This window comes from Choristoneura fumiferana, chromosome 18, assembly GCF_025370935.1.
Source record: "Choristoneura fumiferana chromosome 18, NRCan_CFum_1, whole genome shotgun sequence".
Taxonomy (NCBI): domain Eukaryota; kingdom Metazoa; phylum Arthropoda; class Insecta; order Lepidoptera; family Tortricidae; genus Choristoneura; species Choristoneura fumiferana.
The window spans coordinates 11,574,185-11,597,067 of NC_133489.1; the positions used below are offsets into that span (position 1 = coordinate 11,574,185).

General features: G+C 36.4%; 3 protein-coding genes and 1 pseudogene across 6 annotated transcripts in view; 1 reads left to right on the forward strand and 3 right to left on the reverse strand.

The window, feature by feature from the left end:
• The first annotated feature begins 553 nt into the window (after nucleotides 1-553).
• Nucleotides 554-13,036, forward strand: l(2)k05911 (CLIP and Tryp_SPc domain-containing lethal (2) k05911). The gene is made up of 12 exons (XM_074101632.1): nucleotides 554-818; nucleotides 4,910-4,983; nucleotides 7,594-7,770; nucleotides 9,298-9,419; nucleotides 11,017-11,168; nucleotides 11,304-11,386; nucleotides 11,462-11,551; nucleotides 11,626-11,792; nucleotides 11,879-12,014; nucleotides 12,117-12,255; nucleotides 12,341-12,486; nucleotides 12,582-13,036. The coding sequence occupies exons 1-12, from the start codon at nucleotides 683-685 to the stop codon at nucleotides 12,735-12,737; spliced, it is 1,578 nt and encodes a 525-aa protein (XP_073957733.1). The 5' UTR covers nucleotides 554-682; the 3' UTR covers nucleotides 12,738-13,036.
• Nucleotides 13,037-13,121: 85 nt separating this feature from the next.
• LOC141438009 (serine/threonine-protein kinase greatwall-like) overlaps nucleotides 13,122-22,883 on the reverse strand; it is a 15,438-nt gene continuing 5,676 nt past the window's right edge. For 3 of the 4 annotated variants that reach the window (XM_074101630.1, XM_074101629.1, XM_074101631.1), the window contains 6 exons: nucleotides 17,328-17,537; nucleotides 17,023-17,245; nucleotides 16,747-16,904; nucleotides 15,888-16,012; nucleotides 14,375-14,587; nucleotides 13,122-13,910 (listed from right to left, as the gene is read on the reverse strand). In XM_074101630.1, the coding sequence (XP_073957731.1) occupies nucleotides 13,864-13,910; nucleotides 14,375-14,587; nucleotides 15,888-16,012; nucleotides 16,747-16,904; nucleotides 17,023-17,245; nucleotides 17,328-17,537 (976 nt within the window). In that variant the 3' untranslated portion in view covers nucleotides 13,122-13,863. Of the gene's footprint in view, nucleotides 13,911-14,374; nucleotides 14,588-15,887; nucleotides 16,013-16,746; nucleotides 16,905-17,022; nucleotides 17,246-17,327; nucleotides 17,538-22,883 lie in introns of those variants that run through there. The other variant, XR_012452444.1, reaches the window with a different exon arrangement.
• Nucleotides 18,969-21,653, reverse strand: LOC141438369 (serine/threonine-protein kinase greatwall-like). The gene is made up of 6 exons (XM_074102226.1): nucleotides 21,463-21,653; nucleotides 21,098-21,346; nucleotides 20,122-20,350; nucleotides 19,758-19,937; nucleotides 19,564-19,685; nucleotides 18,969-19,055 (listed from the first exon to the last, which is right to left on the reverse strand). Exons 1-6 carry the CDS (start codon nucleotides 21,571-21,573, stop codon nucleotides 18,969-18,971), a joined length of 978 nt encoding a protein of 325 aa, XP_073958327.1. The 5' UTR covers nucleotides 21,574-21,653.
• LOC141438370 (uncharacterized) lies at nucleotides 21,952-22,653 on the reverse strand (annotated as a pseudogene).

The following is a 22,883-nucleotide window of genomic DNA, read 5'->3' on the forward strand; positions in this document are numbered from 1 at the left end:
TAGGCAGTTACTAGTTAAATAAATATTTTAATTAAGGAAACCTTCCCCTTAAGGAATCACATACATGCTCCAAGATTACGGTGTATTAGACTTTGTGTGTTTTTTTATTTTATTTACATACATGCATACGACATTGTAGGTTTTTTTGAACATGAAACTACCGTGAGACTCATTTATTATTCATTTTTTCTTTATTTGACATTGTAGGTATTTGTCTTAGCTGCATCAGTAATGAAGAAGTTCTTTCCAAGTTCAATGACTGTAAAATGAGTGTTATTTTTCTTGTGGTGCCGTGAGAACGTATCAAAAATAATGCAACACCTACTTCATTCCGATATCATGATCGGAGACATCGAATTCTTATCCTGAAAGGCTTAATCCATCTTATGCGCACCGAAACCTAATGGTTGTCATAATTTACAAAGCTCGTTTGTATGGTTCTCCGTACCGCAAATGTCAGGCCAATACAAAAGGAGAAGAAAAAAAGCTCTGTTATCTTTTGAACCTTATATGTAGAGCGTCCGTGCAAAAATATTATAAAGGCGCGAAGTCAACGCGCCAGAGCATTTTGCGAAGAGCTTCCTTGCGAGCCGTACCCTCGTCGCGGCGCGAATCCGACCGACTCTATTATTTGTTGACTTATCTCTATAGTGTATGGAGTTAGTTTAGTAAATAAACAAAAATGCTGCTAAGGAACAAATTAGCGGTCATCTGTCTGGCCCTGATAGGGTGTATCTGCGAGAGTGTCTCTGATGGTTCACACGGATTTTCTGAAAAGGATGGCGCGTTTTACACCGACGATGCGGTTATAATTAATGGTAAGCAATCTTTAAAACTCAATGAAAAGTTTTTTTAATGATTTAAATGCATTTTTTAAATTCAAAATATAAATAAAAAAAACTTAGAATTCCTCATTTCATCAATTGGCTTAACTTAAGATGGGATATCTTTTAATACCAATGGCCTTACAACAAACAACTTAAACACGTCTAAGGCATGCCTAAAATGATAGTTTTCTATGAAATGTCGTGTGGTTAACACAATAATGTTCAGTAATTGTCTAAGTTTTTTTAGTAGCACGGCGATTATGAGCGTAACGTTTAGTTTTAAGTGTAACAGAACTTTAATATTTGTTTACGATATAATTATGAAGAAAGGACAATTGTAGTAAACCATTGTGCGGCGCGGACTCCAAACAATGCAAGTCGAGCGAGTATGAGGTTTCGAGGCTAGAGAAAGTTAAAATTTGCAACTGAGATGTCCGGCAGCGGCGAAAACTAATACACTCTAATTCAAAACAGAGGACACGACGGTCATTTAACACTCCCAAAATCGACCTTCATAAGTCAATTTAAGTTATGATTTTTTAAATTAAGTACCTACTTACTTTCACAATTCTCCAACAATAGATTAAACTATAACATAAAATAACGGAACGAATAACGAGCTATTCAAGATTCATTAAAGTTAATCGTGTTACCTGGTAATTTAGAGACTCCATTAAACTCATGTTAATTTATTAATAGAAAAGTTGTGGACAACACAATAATGTGTGCATTAACATATTTTAAATACTTTGTCAAAACCGTGTAAGTATTTGCTTCGCACCTTCGCAGCTGGTCGTCAACCCGTGCTAGCGGCATGGTCCGCGGAGGCATTATTCAGAAGATGCCTAAAGATCGATTCAATGCAAATGCTCACCCGCCCACATCCATCAACTTGTCTTCACTATCTTCGCGGTTCTGAGAAGCGACTTTTTGCGGCACCAGTCCTTCGAGGTCATTAATTAGATCAGACAGCAGATTGAAGCTCGCTTATGCTGCTGACATTTCCTTGCATTAGGCCGCTGAACCCGGAATCCTGACAACAATTTGCGACACGTTTGTCTATTTTAATGACAACCAGGCTACTATACCTAGTAGCAAGCAAAAAACAATAAAAGAAGGCCGCGATCACCCTTCACGACAGCGGGCTCCTGGAATTAATTAAAATGATTACCTATAAATAAAAGAATGCCTATGTTCCATCATGTCTATATAATTTTTTTTGTTTATTGTTGAAGCACAATATTTTATCAAGTGTATTAATATTAATGCGCTAAGAGAACCCTAATATCAGGCAGAAAATAAGTTCCGATGCTCCAATTTCATCAAGTTCAAGGCGTCCGGCGACTGTTTTGACCGGTTAGCCGGTTCTAGGGATACCTACATGCGAAAAACAAGTAAGATAAAAATAACTAGAAATGTCTTGACTTTACGGCTCATTTTGCAGTATCAACTTTTTTTACCTTTAGGGCTAATTCAATCTTGCAAAGTCAACGGAAATCGAGTTTAATTACTTTGGAGTTCGGTCGCATATTGCATGCCGTGGTGTGAGTTGCCGTAATTTAAAAACCTGCACAAGGTCGTGTGTGGTGACATTTACTGGATCACCAAGTTAATCACTTAAACGGTTCCCGATTATCCCAATTATCTAGGCAATTAGAGACCTCACAAAGACTTTGGTTTCCAAATATCATTCGCGACAAATAAGCATTCTTTTATAATCCATGTGCTGGCATACAATATAGGTACCTACCAAACAATGAGAGTACCGACTCGTAGAAACTGTATTAAACATGCTACACACACAATGTGGGCGCAGTTTGAATGGCATGACTCCAACGTAGGTACACAAATATTTCAATAAAACCAAACCGTTAGCCAGCGATACGAATCCACTTGCAGATTACTGTCACCGCCCACTAGTAGGTAATTTCGGAAACTTCCTTGATAAGGTACACCCGAGCCTTCCGACGGAAGTTAAACAGGTTGTTGTTATACAAGAAAAATATTTTTGCACCTCAATATCGATAAAAAACCGGCTAGGTGCGAGTCGGACTTGCGCATTGAGGGTTCCGTGCTAATTTGTGAAAATCTATGAAAAATCAGTGTTAGCAGAGGCCCTTTCTTAAGCAAAATGTAGGTACGCAATGTGGGGTCATTTAGATGGTTACTAACACACACAAAAAAATTAGGATTTTCAGAATTTTCTTATTGGTTGTGCTATAAGAGCTACCTTCATACCAAGTTTCAAGTTTCTAGGACAACTGAAAGTACCCCTATAGGTTTCATTCCCTGGCAATTTGTAGGTACAAAAAGATCTTTTATTATAATTGATTCTTTTCATTGTGTTGACTTGATGTTTTTACTTCAAGGAGTAGCAGACCTGCGTATTTGATACTAATTTCAGCTTGATAGCTCCAGCCCAGGCATTCCTAAGAATAACCCCCCTTTCGGGAAGTCGGGTAAAGAGACAATACTGTTAAGGGTTTTTCAACTGAGAGTCAACTGAGATATGGAATCCTAATTTAATTATTTATTTTTAAAGTACATTTATACAAATAAATATTCTGTGAATATTTCAAGCAACTACCTGCTGCCGTTATTAATATCGAGCAAAAAAAGAGTGTCACCTGTCAAAACGATCGAGTCAAAGAAACATAAATTCATTTTAATGTTTTTTATTCTGGACTATGGAACAACCCGTAACCGACCACGACATTGGCGGAATCATCGCATGGATCGATGGGGCCATATTATCCCAAAAATTGAATTGAACCCGTAACCGACCGGACTGTCGTAATTTGGCGGTAAAGAAAACTCTTTCATTTTTTCAAATTAATTGATGCTACTTAAAAATTTGATATTTTTTTCTGTTAATTAGAAAGGTTATTCCTATTTATATAAAAAGTTTCAAGCGCTTCTAAGTTTTTCATCCATTCCCCATTACCACCACTGATTCCCCAGCTCCTGGACTGGAAAAGATGGATGTCGAAATCGAAAGTTCGGTATTAAATTCAATCTAGTATGTTTCGGCTGCTTAGGCTCATGTACAAACGGCGTAGGTACCTACGTGAGGATGTCATAGAAGGAGAAGACTAATGTTGATGTAGAAAACGATGAGTAACATAATAAAGATGAACTAGGTAATTTGCTTTTTCTATTTTTAAACAATATTTGAAAACCTACTTCGTTAATCGTTTCTTAAATTATCTATTTCATAAAGTATGGATCGTAGAGCAAAAATGAATATGACCAAATTTGTAGGAAATTTTATGTAGAAACTTTTGTCCGAAGTAATCATAATGCTATTCGTACAAATATTCGAGATATGAGGAAAAACCTGAAAAAAGGTACCTTCAACCCCCCCTTACACCCTTAGCACACCCCCACCCTTGAGGACTTTTAGTATGTTTATCTGGATGCTGCAAGGTATAACTGTACCAATTTTCAAAACTACACGGATTTTTTCTCCTGATTGCCCAATTGCCCATATTCGGCGTTATTTGATCCTATTTTTATTTTCCAACTTCAAAAAAAGATCCAATCAATTGGGTTGTTTTTTAATGTAAAACGAAATCTAAGCAGCACTTAGCAGTATAACCGCTTTCAAGCTAAAAAAAACTAGTTTACTTAAATAAATTAAATGGGTGAAGTACATTTGTGTAACGGCGCTTTATTAGCTTTGCAGTTGCTGTTAAACATAACTAAGTACCAACTTATAAAGAAATATATATTAGAAAGTTACCCCAGGTGCCCAATTCCATCGAATACAATCTTTACAGCCATAGATCTAGAACCAATCAAGAGACTTATTGAACTATATTATAGCAAAGGGGTTGACGCGTCGGCGTTCAAGCTACAAAGTTATCTACCTTTAACTAACGTAGGTATGTACCGTACCTACCCCTGAGACCTACCCAGTACTTTATGACAGGGCAAAAATCTACGAAACTCGACACATCAAGATGTGTGAACTTTCTATGAAAGTATCAGAGCGCAAGTCGAATTCGAACATACCGGTTTTTTTTTTTAATAATCATTACGACTTTCACCAAAATATGTTTTGAAGCCAATTTTTCTTTCAGCCGCAGTAAGCCGACTAAAACGTGACGTCTCAAACAATACTCGCGATGGCAAGCAACTGCTTCTGCTGCGACAGGTAACATTTTTATTTCAGATAGGTACTTGTTAATGTCTTTTTAAATGATAATTAATAGGGCATATTAAGCAAAGCACTGCGCAGGGGGCGACACTAGCACACCGTAAAGAAACCGCCATGACAACGTTAGTTCTCTTTATATTTTGTCGCCCTGACGGATCATGACCAAAGAGTATTAATACCTATAGAAATCATGACATATTTATGAGTAACAAAATAAATGATATTTACATCGATAATAGCGATAGAGCTACATATATTTCCAAAAATTTAATTGAAATAATTTAATATTACGACATCCTACGGGCATTTAAGATACTCAAAAACCATAAACATATGGTATGTGCTAGTGCTGCACTCTGACGGGATAAAATTGCAGTAATATTCCCTACTATCACGATTTCTATCCCAAAATTATGTTGGCTCATTCGATTCGCGGTTCTTTAGAACAATCATAAACCTTCTTTCAGTAAAGAATGTTTACATACGTTCATACATATATAATAATATTATACATACATAGGTACCTGTTTACTTTTTCCTTCGCAATTTGCAATTTCGCAAAATAAAAATAAACTACCTAATGATTGAAGCCCTCAACAATAAAGATACTTATGGTTCGTTAAAAAAACTTGAAAGACTTGGGCAGTTAGATCTTGAGATTTAGCAACCGGATACATCTATTTAGTTTGACGTTGAAAAATAAATGACCGTAATAATTCAATAATTACGGGCTATAAAATAAAAATCGATTCTTCGACCTCTGCTTGTTATTTTGCATCCCGGCTACTTTGATGCGTCGGTGCAAAAAGTAAATAGCTAGGTACCTGCACTGTGACTAATTTGAATTGTGAATCGTGACCCATTTTGTTTTTAAAAAGACGCCGTTCTAAATTATAATAAACAATAGTTTTTTTTACTTTTCATTGCTTCGAATATGCTGGATGTAGGCGACATGAAATGACTTTATGCTGTAGTGCAGGGGTTCCTAAACTGTGCGCCGCAGCCCTAGGGCGCTAGGGTCCTAGGGCGCCGTGGTGTGTACCCAAGGGCGCCACGTGGGCCTCTTGTTACTGGAAACTCAGGCAATCTAGCGAAAATCATCATTGCTTATTTTTCAACTAGCCAGTGTCTGTGCGCCGCAAATTGAAAAAGTTTGGGAGCTCCTGCTCTAGTGCATAAATTCTTCATATAAGGCCAAGGTAACAGACACATTTTTTTTTTTAATAATTACCTAGTAATTTATATGAATAAATCAGTAAAACTAAATAATATATAGCAATGCATGAAAAATAAAATATACCTAGTAAGTAAACAATTGTTGCTAATGAATGTCCTCGCAATCGAAGTGAAAAGGAGAGTATAAAACTCGAGCTTTAAAGCCATTTTCCTCTCGATGTACTATCCACCTTCGAAGTACCTCCTCGGGTAGCTATATGAATGTCTCGAGTAAAATGATATTGATGACCGGATGGCCAAGTGGTTAGATAACCTGACTACGAAGCTAGAGGTCCCGGGTTCGATTCCCGGCTGCGCAGATATTTGTATGAATAATACGAATGTTTGTTCTCGGGTCTTGGATGTTTAATATGTAATTAAGTATGTATTTATCTATACAAGTATGTTTATCCGTTGCCTAGTATCCACAGTACAAGTTTTGCTTAGTTTGGGACTAGTGTCAATTGTCCCATCGTCGGCCTAATTCGTTAACCTGCTAAGTCCACTTTTGGGCGAAAATTACTTTTCATACTTGTCAAAAAGTGCACACCATTCTCTACCGTTTGGTAAAGGAATAACGGCTATATCAGCATTAAGTAAGTGTCAAATCTTATGCCCGAAAAACTGCTTTCTGACTTCCACACAGAAAATCTGCTAAGTCCAGTTCGGGTCTTTATATAGTTTCGCATTGACAGTTATTCGCGACACCACGTGTCTGTTGCGTCATGCGATGTTTTACTGAAAATTCGATTTATTTGAGAAAATTATCAACAGAGTAAATTTATTGTGTTATTTCTCATAGTTCTATATATAATTTAATGTGCGGAACATATATTTTAATCATTATTTGCTTGTTAATTATCTATTGCTGATAGTTTAGTAAAAAAGAGTTTTACCTTAGGTGTAAGTACATCTCAAAATTATTAGTGATTGATTAACACCAAATACAATTTTTATTACAGGCTGAATTGATTTTATGGTAAAGTAATAATAAGCAAAATATTATGGATATTTTCTCCAGCATACTCAATTTAAGTCTAATAACTGCTAAGTCCTATATTCAATTTAACCTTCAACACGAAAACCTGCTAAATAGTCATTTTTATTAATTTCCTGTGATTGGTATAAGATATGCTGTTAATTATATCTTTAAAATATCAAGTTTAGTCATAGCTACCAATGGAATTTTCAAAATTTTGATTAGATAACGATTGAAGAGTCTATGCAATTTTTTCAATGTCCTGTAAACTAAGTCAAAATGGACTTAGAAGGTTAACGAATTAGGCCGACGCCATGATATATTTTTATTTATTACTAATTAAAATAGCTCGTTTTATGCTCTTGCTGTACAATTTACTTTTAATTAATAATAGACACTTTAAACGTACGCAGGTGCAACCCGAAGGGGCTTTTGGCCTCGACTGCGAAACCACGCTGGGCAAGAAGGGCACCTGCAAGAGCTTCCGCGACTGCTACCCGCTGTTCAAAGTAGCCGACCTCTCCGGCTGGGACGGCTGGGTTATGGGCCACTACGACACGTGCAGCTACATCAGCGGCGACAATATGGAGGCCAGTCTAAAAAAAATGTATTTGAAGTATATTTGGACAGAAATAGGACTCATTCAAAGCTTAAGACAGCATTTCCACCAGAGGTGTGCGAGATGCTTCATTTACCAATCCTCGCTCCGCTCAGCTATTTCCGCTTGAGCCGTCCTGAGCGAGGATAGGTAAATGAAGCGGGTTCTATTGGTTCATGACAAATCGTCACTACTTTTAAAAAAACTCGTAGCTCAAAATAGATAATTTTTCTGAGTGGACTTTATAGACATTACATCGAGGTTAAATTTTGTTGACATATTGATCATAGATACGAGATTTTTTTAAAGTAGTGACGAAATACATTCCTCGCATCGCATCCTCGCACATCTCTGGTAGAAACACAGCTTCAAACGTGGGAAACCAATTTGTAACCCGTTAATATTAAGAGATTCTAGACAAGCTTAAAAATGCTGTGCTTCTTTTCTATAAAACTAAAAATGATGTAAATAAATTGCAAGCTTACCGCCTTCCTCGTCCAATAAATAATGAGTTAAGAGGAATTGTAATCGAATACTACGCGTAGCTAAAGGCCACAGCTCATTAACTCAAAAAGGTAATAAATTCAGGCATTGGTCGGTCGTAATCGTAAAGTACTGGACATCTCTAGAGTAATTATATTCTCGTTAAATGTTGTCGACCTAAAACGATGACACAACTCTGGATAACTAATAGTAGTGCTGGTAGTGCGTAAATTACCTATAGATCGACCTTTACAATTTTTTTTAAGACATGTATTTAACCAGGACCAGGCAGCTAACTAACAGCATCAGGTAAAAAAATAGAAGTAGGTGCTAAAATTAATAGCATGCCAAATATTTTTTTTTTTTTTTCCAGTTCACACCACACTACTATAGGTAGGTACAATATTTTTTTGTTTATCTAGGTGCCCAGGTACTTTTTTAATACTGCCAATCAAGGAAATTATGTATTTATAAGATTTTCGTATTTATTTTTACGGTTTTCCCGTTAGAAACTTTTTTCTCAATTATATTGCAACTAAAGCACATTAAAAAAACTAGAAACTGGGGCTGGGAATCGAACTCAGTTCCTCGTCATTCATCATTGTGTCATGCGTGTTTTACCATATACCATCAGCCAAAGAAGTGGTCTATCTATTTTTGAACAAATTCCTATCAAACGAATATGTCGCTAAAGTCGAACTTTCAAAGTGAAAGACCCGTCTATTGGCATTATTGTTTTATGACATGCAAACGATTATCAACTTTAGGGTGGTAGACCACATATTTTGCTGATGGTACATACACCAACCCGAGTCTTGGCATATATATATACTTATCAGCGTCGAGCCACCTTTAGTAACCCGACAAGTGCCGAGTGGACTCCTTTTTCGCATTTGTATTTTATTTCTATTTTAAATTTATTTTTATCTTTTATCATCTTAGTATGAACATGTATAGATAGGTACAAATTAAGTTACTTATATCGATATCGAACATTCTATACCTAATTTAAAAATCACATTTTAACTTTCCCTAGGTGTTTGGTGTGTGTTGCACAGAGCCGGTGGGCACGCCGCCGCAGCAAGAGCCGGACGTCCAGCGTCTGGGCTTGCTTCCAAAAGTCGTGCCAATGCAATTGCCGCCACTTCAATATTCGGGGTAAGAATCGCACTTAGCCAGTGGAATGGTGAACGAGCCCATTTGCTTGCTTAGTACGGTGATAGTCAAAGAGGTAAAAAAAAATTGCCACTGGGCACTGCACTGGCAAGTATAAGTAACGTTAGATCTTTTCCGCATGTTCTAAAATACCTACCAGATTTTCAAAATATATTTTTCACTTCTCATGCTCGTAAAGTTGGTATTTATTTATCTAGGCTACGAATAATAATTATTATTCGTAGTCTAGGCGACATAAAATTAGTAAGAGACCGGGAGATGGTGACATTAAATATTAGGTCATTTGTACCAGTATGGCGGTTCTTCACGGGTCTATTACGGAATGTCAAAAAAGAAAATGATCTTAGGCTTAATAAATTTTAGGCTGGTACAAATCGTTTTGCAAAAAAAAACTCCTTTGCGGCGGTATGGCGGCCATTTGGAACCGCCAGAAAAGTATGGCATGGTGTATTTCGTAAAAAATTAGCCTGGAACAAATGGTTGAATTGTTTTTTTTTAATTAATGTAATAATGCGTCGGTATGGCGGGCTGTAAGTCACACCGGAGAAGTATGGCATTACGCTACCGCCTACTTCTTTTTTTTATCGACTATCGGAAAATACAAGCATTTTTGTGGAACAAATCGTTCGACACTCGTTATTTATCCGACACGTTCAATTAACGCCCACGCGATTGGGCCGCCGTTACCAGCGCTATGACCATCATTTTCTTTTTTGTCATTCCGTAATAGACCCCTGAAGAACCGCCATACTGGTACAAATGACCTAATATTATGTGTCACCATCTCCCGGTCTATAACTAGTGCATAAAGTTAAATCTTCGTCTAAGACCAATTAGGTGTCGACGTCGACAGCTTGTCGACAGCCACAAACAAAAAAGTTTCTATACTTATATTTTTTATTTAATATAAAACTAAAAATCAATCAAATCAATCAATATAAAACAATAAAACTAAAAATGTATCCATATAATATTATAAATGCGAAAGTGTGTGTTTGTATGTTTGTCCGTCTTTCACGTCGAAACGGATCGACGGATCGACGTGATTTTTGGCATAGATATAGTTTGTGGGCCAGAAAGTGACATAAGCTACTTTTTATCCCGGGAAAATGCACAGTTCCCGAGGGAACAGCGCGCGATAACCGAATTCCACGCGGGCGAAGCCGCGGGCAAAAGCTAGTAATTATATAACAATGCATGAAAAATAAAAGGTAGGAACCTAGAAGTGTTTTTTTTCCACTGTGAAAAGCAAAGTGTAAAACTCCAGCATAAAACCCATTTTCCCCTTGACGTGTTTATCCACCCGAGCCGGATGGGTCCTTTAATGCTCTTGTTGTTGTACAATCTACTAACTCAAAATACTGAACAAATTTGTAATGAATAAAGAACAAAGTACAATGTTTCCTTGGGACTAAGATGAAATTGTGAGCAATAGCTAGTGTGAAATATTCTGGATACGAGCAACCTTTTCGACCTCGTTCATTGAAGTTACAATCTATCTAGCTATGCTGCGGACTCTGCGGACTGAACAAAAATAAAAAATAAATTGATTATTTGTTACCTTTTCCTTTTGGATTAGATTCCCTGGGCGCTTAGCAGCTTTCTCACCACAATGGCAATTCAGTCAAGAAGCGAATCTGCGCCAGATTCCAGCAGGGTGGCCGCCGGCCATTCCACCCTTGCCCACGCACCCGCCAGACCACACAGCGCCCACTCATCCTCCCTCTCTCGGTAACCACCTACAAAATAACCCACAAACTTACTTGAAATCAGTTTACATGTCGTTTAATTTATTTTTATAAAGTTGAAAGAAAGAAAGAAAGAAAATACATTTATTTAACGCCATAAAAACAAGAAAGTAATAAGTTGCAGGAGGAACCACCAAACCACCTGGACAAACTACATGGGCCACGAGACCACCGACTTCCACGCAAGCAACAACTAAACAAGTAAATATTGGGAGCTGTTATGTAATTATTGCTTTAAAATAGAATGTTATATCTTACCGACCTTGATCTTCTCAGTCCTGGCCTCCGATGTATCCCACACAACCGACCAGGCCCACGACGCAGCCTGCTGCTGACGGCTCTTGTGGCAGAAAGAACTCACGACACGTAAGTAGTACTCATTGCCTTCGATAAATAACATTTTATTGTTGTTCGATTAACAGCAAATTTTATCTTTTCAGACGTACAAAGGCATCATCGAAGATGAGCAACGTATTGTAGGAGGCCACACAGCTGAATTAAACGAATGGCCATGGATAGTGGCTTTGTTCAATGGCGGTCGACAATTTTGTGGTGGCTCGCTGATCGACGACAGACATGTGCTTTCGGCAGCGCATTGTGTAGCCCAGTAAGTAGTTTAACAAAGATATGTTTACCTGTTTTAAATTGCACCGTGGTCACCAAAATCTTTAATGATGGCATGGTTCTTTATAGTATGACATCATGGGATGTAGCTCGTCTGACGGCGAGGATAGCAGACCACAACATTCACACGAATGCCGAAACTCAGCACATGGAGAGGAAGATCAAACGTGTTGTAAGGCATCGTGGCTTCGACATGCGGACCTTGGTATGTCCCTTCCCTACTTGTGTATCAACAAAAAGATGTCTTGTCGACCTCTTCTACAATGAACAATTTTTAATAGGTACTTCTGGTACTTTTCTATTTCAGTACAATGACATCGCCATATTGACTTTGGATCAACCCGTGCCTTTTACGAGGAACAGCCGACCTATTTGTCTCCCGTCAGGGGGTCGCGCCTACTCAGGTCTCGTTGCAACTGTCATTGGATGGGGCAGTTTGAGAGAGGGTAGGTTACATTTGCCGATCTTGATACTTGCAATAATTTAATTTGGAAACTTATTCACAATCAATATTTCAATATTTTTTCACAGGTGGTACGCAACCCGCAGAATTGCAAGAGGTATCGATCCCAATTTGGACCAATAACGATTGTCGATTGAAGTACGGAGCTGCAGCGCCTGGCGGCATCGTCGAGCACATGCTTTGCGCTGGGAAAGCCAGCATGGACTCTTGCAGTGTAAGCCAGAATTCATACCATAATTTTGGCCCTATATATATTTTAGTACCTACACCTTGTATACTTTAATATAATTTCCTTGTTTTTAATCACAGGGCGACAGTGGTGGTCCGTTAATGGTAAATGAAGGTGGTCGCTGGACACAAGTGGGCGTAGTATCCTGGGGAATTGGCTGCGGGAAAGGTCAATACCCTGGCGTCTACACTCGTGTTACCGCCTTCCTTCCTTGGATACAGAAGAACGCCAAGTAGACTTATGATATGATGATAAAAACCCTAATTTTAAACCCTGATAGTTAAGTATTTTTTACGCAAACATGTTTGACCGCCTACGTCTTTATGCTTTCGACGACTTCATTTGGTTTTATAGCGGATAATCATATCAATTGTTTTGAGAAAGTCAACCATGAGCTTGCCTTTCTTAAATAAATTGGTGTTGCTTTATGTACTTTTTACTTAGGGAAAATAAACCCTAGCACACTTGTTAGTGAAAATTGTGCCAATTTATAGTTTAATTTATAGATAAAATAATTATAGATATTTTTCAGTAATATATTTAGTTTATTTTAAAGGCCCTATTCATATAGGTAAGGTATAATGATGCTATTCGAATTAAAAGATTAAAAAGTAATAAAAACAGAACATTAAATATTCATAAACTCCTCAGTAGCTAAAATAAGTTAGACAGCTCATAATATCAGTCTTAATTAATGTACACAAATCATTTTTATAATAATTATTCTAAAATAATATAACGCTACAATTACTTTCTTTACATAATGTTATCACATTTTAAGCTAATTCTACTCTGCTCTACATATTTTGAAGAAAGACTTATATTATAAAATAACAGGAATCGCAAATAAGTCGAGTTTTTAGGAGGGCCAAATGATATAGTAATAAACTAAAGCAATTGCCAGCGGCATCACCCCTTTGTAATTTTTTTATATTTTTATTATACAAACCTTGTCCTGATAATTACAAAATAAAAAAAGACAAAACGAGCCGCCATTGTAAAGCGATCATGCAGCAATAGACTTTTATTTACATAGGTTGGCACATGAGATTTTTGTGATTTTAATTAATCTTCCGTTTTACTCGTATAATATCAATGAGTTTACCAAAATCAAGATTTCATGACCCATAAAATATTGTTTACCTAAAAGCTCCACTTACTCAGATCTCTCACATCGAAATATTCGTTTTAAAAACATAACTGTTAGGCTTACCGGCATACAACTAATGCTTTGCAATGTAATCTCGTAAATCATCAAGTGTCCTCTTTCTTTTCTTTTCACACTTTATTGCTGACAGTACAACAGCTATTATTCAGGCTAAGCCCAGGCTACTCTATAAGGTTTTTGGTCCCAGATTGACGCTACATGTCAAAGTTAGAAACGTGCAGTTGCTGAAGAATGTTGCGTGCTAAAACAAAAACAGATGAGCTTGCGATGCTTCCTTTAATGATTTTAAAGGCACATATTCCAATCTAAAAAATGGCTATGCTAGTATTTACGTAGTTCTTATTGATGAAGACCAGAGAGTCTATTGCGTAACGTATCTGACACTCGCGATCGCTAACAAATGACAGTTTTCGCATACAAAAACTGTCATTTCGCGAGTTTTAGAAACGGTAGACGTGGCCTCAGTTTTGTATGGAATGGACGCTGAGGGCTTTTTATCTTCAAATATTTAAATTTTCCGGTCAAAAACGGTTTGACCGATTTTTATGATTTTTTTATGTATATTCGGTAGGTCTAAGAATAGGATGTAAACTATTTTTCACACTTCTGCGCGAAGGCAGTCGCGTGCAACAGCTAGTAACTAGCTGCTAGTTACATTATAAAAAGTAACATAGCATTAACTCATGCAATAATTCTTGTAGTCACCTTGAAAATATCCAGTATCATGTAAATCGTCTGGAGTAGGAATAAACGGTGGTTCCGCACTGAGTTGGTTCTCCCAGTCCACATTCCGGAACAGAGGCATGCCTTTGACTATGGACGCGGCAGGCCGATCGCTGGGTTCCATGGTAAGCAGGGCTTCAACCGCTCCTACTGCCTCGGTGGACAAGGCTTCATCGCCTTCTGGCCACTCCAAATCTATAATAACGGTTATTTAAAAAGTGGGGTTAAATAATCCATACTCACATATAGTTTTAAATAGGTACAACATACAACCCTGAATGCAGAAGTTACTGTGGTTGGCACCTTTTCACACAGCAGGCATTGGTATGCTAGTAGCTACTCGTAACAACTACTATAGGTAGTGCCACGAGAGTTGAAGTGAATGGTTACACACACAGCTACAAAAATAACTGATTGCACAAAAGGAATGAATGAAATGTATGAGTCTAAATACTGCTCTCATTACAAGACATGTTCTTGTGTGCGTGTGCGTGACCTCAACTCTGGTGGCACTAGCTGTATACTTAGTACTTTTCGGATAGGATGGGTACAGTGACACTTGCGTTTTTTTCCATTCCACGCCATGAACATTTCAGGCCAATAATTTAAAAAAAAATATACTTGAATCCGAAAGAACAAAAACATTAAATATCTCTAAAGCTTAAAAGATTTCGTAATAATAAACAAAAATCACTTAAAAATATATTATTATGTTTTAAAAACTAAAAAGATAAATTATAATCTCGTCAACTTTCATCGCGCAAAACGGAACTCTATTTCAATAGTGCTTGACTTTGCTTATCGACCGAATCGATTCCATAATCTTGTCAAATCGTTTGACTCGCATCATCTGTCAATTAGTACGAGAGCGAAGGTCCTTAAAGGCGTCTTTGTATCGAGTGTTTCGTATTGTTTGATGTTTTGAACTGTTACTTTGTTATTCAATTTTGTTATTACGATTTTTTTTACCGTTATTAGTTTTGATATAGTGCCAAAGAAGACCGCATGGTTTGTAAGATCCCGATAGACAAGCAAAAACACTTGCTACGCGGGTAAAGCCGCAGGCAAAAACTAGTTAAAAATATAAACTATCACTAATAAAATCGATTACACACCCTTAGCATATTTAATCGAGAATCGCAATAAATCGATTCCAATTTACATTGTCACAACCCTTTAATTGCTTAATGACATGTGTCATCGTACCCATCCTATCCGAAAAGTACTATAGTAGCACTTCTCTCTCTCTCTTAAAAATGCTGCGCCCTTCCGGGTTTCATAATGTTAGTGCTATATTGTACTTTTGACATGTGAATTGCATTTAATAAATAAATAAATACAAGACTTGTAGGTACAAGTACGATTTTCAAACGCTATGATATATACAGAAAACATTTTTTACACATTTTTTTTCTTTTTTGGTCTGGTTTTCTGTGCATCTGTGTTTCAGTTTGTATTTTCGATATTTTTAAACAGTCAAAGAATATTAACTTACTTCTGGAGAGAATATTTTTGAACACAGCTTGCGGAGTTTCATCATTGAAAGGAGGTACACCAGTCATGAACTCATAAAGGCAAACGCCGAGTGCCCACCAGTCAACTTGCGGTCCATGGCCCTGTCTTCAAAAATCATCATTATGAATCGAAAATAACTTAAACACAACTGTATTTGAAGTGACCCATGTATTGTGTAGAAGACCGGATATGCATCTTTAAAACTCAACTGTCACATCTCTCAAAGAAAAAGAAGAACATTTTTAGCGTTCCGGAGCCAAAATGGCAAAAACGGAACCCTTATAGTATCGCCATGTCTGTCTGTCTGTCTGTCTGTCCTCCCGTCCGCGGCTTTGCTCGGGGACTATCAATGCTAGAAAGCTGTAATTTGGCACGGATATATATGTAAACTATGCCGACAAAATGGTACAATAAAAAAAAGCAAAAAATATTTTTTTAGGGTACCTTCCATAGAAGTAAAGTGGGGGTGTTTTTTTTTCTCATCCAACCTTATAGTGTGGGGTATCGTTGGATAGGTCTTTTAAAACCATTAGGGGTTTGCTAAGACGATTTTTGATTCAGTGATGTGTTTGCGAAATATTCAACTTTAAAGTGCAAATTTTCATGAAAAATTTGAAAAAAATCAGGATGGTAGTAAGTATATCAAACTTTTAAGGAAAACTATCAGTAGTTTAAGAGTAAATAGCAGCCTAAGGTATAAAATATACCTAAACATGGAAGATTCAGTATAAAATACGAAATCCTTAGAAAAATACTACTTAATTTTGGGCGTGTCCGACACGCTTGGCCGGTTTTTTTATCTATTTGTATTTTGCATTATGTATATTACGTTAACATACCTTAAGAGCAACTCTGGTGCCAAATAATCAGGAGTACCTAAAATTCTTTGATCAGAAACTTGATTACCGCGCCGGACGCTTTTTGGTGTTCTAAAGGGGGTTTGAGCAGTTGCCAAAGGTGTTTTGCACAAATCAGTGGGAGACCTTGAAGCTTCACCCTTAAAAAAATGACACTTCAATTAAAGAAATAAGACTAGAGAACAGGCATATTATAATAAAAAGAATCAAGAAAACGCATCATTAGCAACAAAACTACTATTAATCTTACATTCACACCTTGCTTACTCTTCTTGTAGGAAATATTTCCAAGCTAGTGGAAATATGTTTACTAAACACAATAACCTTGTCCTTGGTGCCGGATATTGGTTGATCATCTTTTGGGAGGTTAAAACGAGTTTCTTTTTGCTTCTTTTTAGTGTCGGGAGATTTGCTATTTGACACTGGTGTAGAGAATATAACTCCTACATTGAAATGGTGACTATCATTCTGTGAAGCCCATCTGTAATGAAATTCATACTTATAAAATGGCTAATTTGAAAACATTTTACGTGACGCAGATTTTTTACATTGATTTAATTTACCTTTTTTTCAATACACCTTTTATAGGATTTTTCTTCCTTTCAGGTGTAGGATGTAAAGACATCCGTTTAGGTGTATTCTGGCTTACTTCTAGAGCCATAATTTCCTGAGTAAGGCCACTGTGATTTTCTTTTGATTCAACTAGACTGATAACTCCAGTTGGCGTATCTCCATCCGCATCTAATATCCGCTTTCTTTTTTTTGCTCTGAAACTAAAATGTTAAATATCACAGTAGAGATAAATGATAAATTATTTTCATCTCTCCTGTTCGGAAAGTTTAATTTTCATGGATAGATAGCCGGGTGGAAAATTGCGTTTTCATCTTGAGGGTGGAAAGTATTTTTTTTTAATTTTTACGATTAGCCACGGAGTCGAAGACAATAGAGTTACGCCAATGACACTTTTTAGGGTTCCGGAGACAAAGTGGCAAAAACGGAACCCTTATAGTTTCGCCATGACTGTCTGTCTGTCTGTCCGTCCGCGGTTTTGCTCAGGGACTATCAATGCTAGAAAGCTGTATTTTTGCACGGATATATTATATAAACTATGCCGACAAAATGGTACAATAAAAAATTAAAAAAAAATTTTTTTAGGCTACTATTGACGTAAAGTAGGGGTGTTTCTCATCCAACCCTATAGTGTGGGGTATCGTTTGATAGGTCTTTTAACCATTAGGGGTTTGCTAAGATGACTTTTCGATTCAGTGATGTGTTTGCGAAATATTCAACTTGAAAGTGCAAATTTTCATTAAAATCGAGCGCCCCCCCTCGGCAGTGCGAAAAGGCGGGTGGAATTTTGAATAAATTCATTATGTAGTAAGTAATATCAAACTTTCAAGGGAAACTACAAACGGCTAATTTTTGCTGAGATTATTAGTAGTTTAAGAGTAAATAGGCCTTAAGGTAATAAAATATCCTCAACTATAAAAGTTCCGTATAAAATACGATTCCTTGAAAAAATATTACTTAATTTTTCGAATGGCTACGGACCCTATTTTGGTCGTGTATACGACATGCTCTTGGCGGTTTTTTTTTCAAGTTTCGGCCTGACCATCTAGATCACGTAGTGATAGGAACTTAGAGACTCGGACCTACACTGGAGACTGAACGCCAAACATCCGTTGAAACAAGAATTTGACTTTTATTATGTCACAAATATTTCCATTTTTTTATTTTTTGGCCCATAATGCAAGAAAACATGGAGGTCATTCTTGAATTTTAAAAAAGGAGATGAATATATAAATAAGAACAAAGGTCAACTTCATCGATCGTCGTTGAACCTCCACTTTTGTATATAGCTCCTTGGCCGTTTGTGATCAACCGGATTTTTTTTTATAGTCGGCCGTGGCAATGGCCGTGCGAAAATGTTTGAGGTTGGATCAGTAATTAATATTTATTCTCATTTTTTTTGTATTTTACTTTCCTCACAGTCAAATGAAAATTTAGAGTGTCTCCTCGGGTGAAATGGGTCCACTTTGCCACCCTTGGTTATCAATCTTACTATTCTTGGTCAAGTTTTGCAAATGCTTACTAGGTATTTCTTTTCAAGAGCATGTCCTCTACAGAGTGGTGATGATGACTGAATCATGTGAGAGTCAGCAGTCAGCGACTCCTCCAATGAAGACCCATTGTTGCTGCTGATATCAGTGGACTATTCTCCTTGGAAGTATCAGTTTTGACTCTCGCATGTGTTGATGGAACTTAGAAGATTCGGATCCTGAATCTTGAGACTGAAATATTAACCAATTTCCAGTTCAGATAAAAGAATTGAAGGTTTCCTTAGCTACATGCTCTATGGATATTACAAACTAGGAGCTTAATGTTCATACTATTTTTATTTTTTGGCCCATAATGCAATAAACATGGTGTGCCATTTAGCATTTTTATTTATAATCGTATGCTGATATTTAAATTAATGATAATGAGTTTATATATGACTAAAGTTTTAATTTTAATATCAACTCAATAGTTTTCTATCATCTTACTTTGCGATGAAAAATCCGAACCCTGGTTATTAATGTTAAATTGAATGAGTGTAGAAATTGAATAACTTGCATATTTTCCAAGCTAAAATCCCTACAGTGTATTTTTCTATTGTCAAATACTTGACAGCATATTTTTTATACTATGTATGATACATGCAAGATGACCACCTGATCCATCACTTAACTTTTATAAGCCTTAAAATAAAGGTAATCTTTCTTAAAAAGATTATAAATATGGATAATGTGGACATACAATGACATCATCCAGATTAATACTTTCAGCACTCATAAAGGGATGAATTCCAGACAGCTGGGAGTGATCCAAAATCCCAGATTTAACATCACCTACTTCACCAAAAAGTCCTTTTGTTTTACCTGCAACATAAAATTACATCAAATAAAAATAAATATGTATCTCTAATACAAATAAATTAGTATGTCTCATACAAGTTTCTTTAAGTTCATCAATGAGGTTCTCACAGGGTTCCATGCTTGCTGTGGAGTTGTATGTGCTGTCCCTGTCTCCCCCAGAGCCAAATGACAAGTGTGATGTGAGGGACTGGAGCTGACCAGGAGTCCGAAGGTTAAGGCTTGGAGTTCTGTTCACAAAATCTGATATCTCTAAATCTGGAAATAAAAAGTTCAATAATTTGCTATCAATCATCAAGTAACAGTTAACCCGTCAGGCATCCTAGAGACTACATTCGTCCCTAACTTTTTTGTGCATGAAATGTCTTAGAAGAAAAAGTAAGGGACTAATGTAGTCTCTAGGACATGTGACGGGTTAATATCTACGAGTAAGAGTTGTTACCTCGATGGATCTCAATTTTCGATAAACCAAAATCAGTCAGCTTAACATGGCCACTCTTTGCAATCAACATGTTGTCAGGTTTAAGGTCTCTGTGTATAATGTTGTGTTTGTGCAGATAATCTAGAGCTAATGTCACTTCTGCTATGTAAAAGACAGCCATTGCCTCTTCCAGAAACCCATACATTCCTAGTAAGGACTTCAGATCTCCACCTACCATGTATTCCATTACCTGAAATTTTTTTTTATTTCAAATATGAACATTGTACAGACTACATAAGGGTGAAGACCAAAAAGTTGCACAGCATTAAAGCTGTGTTAGCACATAGTTTTAATTTCCATTAACTTTTTCCAATGTGACACAATGGAAAAAGTTAATGGAAATTATAACTACCTGCTAACGCAGCTTTAACGGTGTGCAATTTTTGGGCTTCACCCATAAACTGTTTTGTTGAACCACGGGCCAAGGACCCGTACAAAACTTTATAAGCTTTTTTACAAAAATAAAAAATTAATCAAATGTATCCTAAACTCAAATGAATTCTAAATTAACAACATCAGGTCCAGTACTAAAGCATAAGTGGATTATAAACTGGCTCAATATCACTTCAGATATGTTGGGGAATGAATGGATGGGGTCAAGATTGGCTAATTTAAATTTCTAAACTAACATAAAAGGCAAAATTATACATTTTGAAATACCCAGGACAGTTGTAATTGACATTAAATACATCTTTTGTAAGAAAAATATACCACCCATAACTTAAGACATACCTACTTGTATTGAATAAAACTTCTGCCAATATAAAGGATTTAAAAATGTGTATTGAAAACACCCCTATATTATTTTTATTTATAAAATACAACTAAAGAAAATGTTAGTAAAGCTAGTAAAAAAAAATGAAATACAGATTACCAAAGTGTCAAAGATTACTCCAATGTTACCCCACTATTACCTTACTTAAAAAAATTAACTTACCAGATAAACCGATGACACAGATTGCAGGGAATAGAACAAATGAACACAAAATGGGCTTCTTGATAAAGCTAGAGCATTTCTCTCAGTTACCACTTGTGCCACCATGTTTTTGTTAATCATATCAGATTTCTTCATAACTTTGATAGCATACATTAAGTCCTTGTTATTCTTCTTATGGGCAAGAAAAACTTTGCCGAAAGCACCACGACTGATTGGCTTCACAATCGTAAAATCGTTTATGTCTGGAGCCTGTAACGTTAAAAGTTCTTCAATAGCACAGATATAGGGCCCATTCCCGTACCTAATATTGTAAGTAATATGTTTTTAAAACAACAATAATAAGAATCAATCAAAACAATACCAACCTTTGTAATCACAGTATCACTATAGGAATTTATTTTTTCTAATATAGTGTGGCGAGCCGATTGCTCTTCAGTTTTAGAATCATTCGAAGCCATGTCTACTAGAGCTCGCATAATAATATATAAATCACAGAGAGAATTGACACGATTGCTAAAATTACATTACCTACTTTTTCGATGAATTTTGAAACCAACCGCACGCACACGAGTCCGTGCGGATTGCGGATAAATTTGACACAAGACAGCAGACAAAACTATTCAAGACCACGTCAAAACTGCCTTCGTGCGTATATTTATTTATTGAAATTTCTCATAAAAATGTAATCAATAAAAAATACCATAATTTATTTATCGATGATATTTTAAAGAAATGTAGCCAACCACCGAAGAGAAGGCTATGTTCCTTCTATTTTCTGTGGAACTCACAGAAAAAGAGAAACTAGTAGGCATGCTATCGTGTATTTTACTTTCCTTCGTTCAGAGTTGATAGCGCCACATTTTCGCCTCTTTTAAACGTGTTTTAGTATTTTATAAAGTTTAGTAAAAGGACGTAAACTCAGTTACAAAAATATGTCCTCATGTGATAGGATAAATAAAATAAAACTGTATGAGCTGTCTCATGTTTCCTTTATCGTTGTGCAAACATTTAAAATTAAATGTAAAAAAGGACTATTACAATAGCAAACAACACTATTATTAATTTTTATTGTTTATTGCAAGAGTACAATCAGCTCTTTAAAAACAGGTTCATTCTTTAGCCGTTCTACATGATGCAACACAATTACTGAAGGCTTGTACTACCCCAGAGCAGACGAGGGGTTGACGCGGATTATCTTCATAACATTGCATAATCTGCAATTTAATTTAAATTTTATTTTATTTAAAATTTTAATTTTATTTACCCTAGTCACGGATACGAAAATAATGCAATCATACTTACTTTAGCCCGCCAATCAAAGCACGGCTTCATTTTTTGAATTTTTTCAGGAGTAATATTAGGTATATCGTAAAATTTCCTCGCATTTTCAGCCGTTTTTTCATATTCGTTTCGACAATCTTGTTAATCATTAAATGTTCTTTTCGTAAAGCATCTAGTCTTTGAAGCCAATAATCAGGATCTCCTTCTTGTGCATCTAATTGTTTGCTATCTTTCAAAAAGAGGAGGTCATTCTCGTCGTCCTGCAATTCATTAGATTAATTTAGAAAAGACATATCATTATGTTAGGTACTCCAATAAAGTAAAAAACTTGAGGAATTTTCAAGCCTGATCAGTGATAGCTGATAGCCATAGCCTACAGCGAAGAGCATTGCCTCTCATTTGATTGCGATCGCGATCGTCAGAAACGTTACGGCACATAATAGATAATAGTGTTACGGCAGAGTTGGGCGTAATCAATGAGGGCTATCGCGTATGAATTCGCCGC

Excerpts from the sequence above, each read along its gene's own strand:
- LOC141438369 (XM_074102226.1), bottom strand. The coding sequence starts at position 21,573 with ATGCGAGCTCTAGTAGACATGGCTTCGAATGATTCTAAAACTGAAGAG. Across the intron at positions 21,347-21,462 it reads GTGATACTGTGATTACAAAG|GCTCCAGACATAAACGATTT; the intron begins GTTGGTATTGTT and ends TTAACGTTACAG. Across the intron at positions 19,056-19,563 it reads TTAATCTGGATGATGTCATT|TCTCAAGATTCAGGATCCGA; the intron begins GTATGTCCACAT and ends TTAATATTTCAG.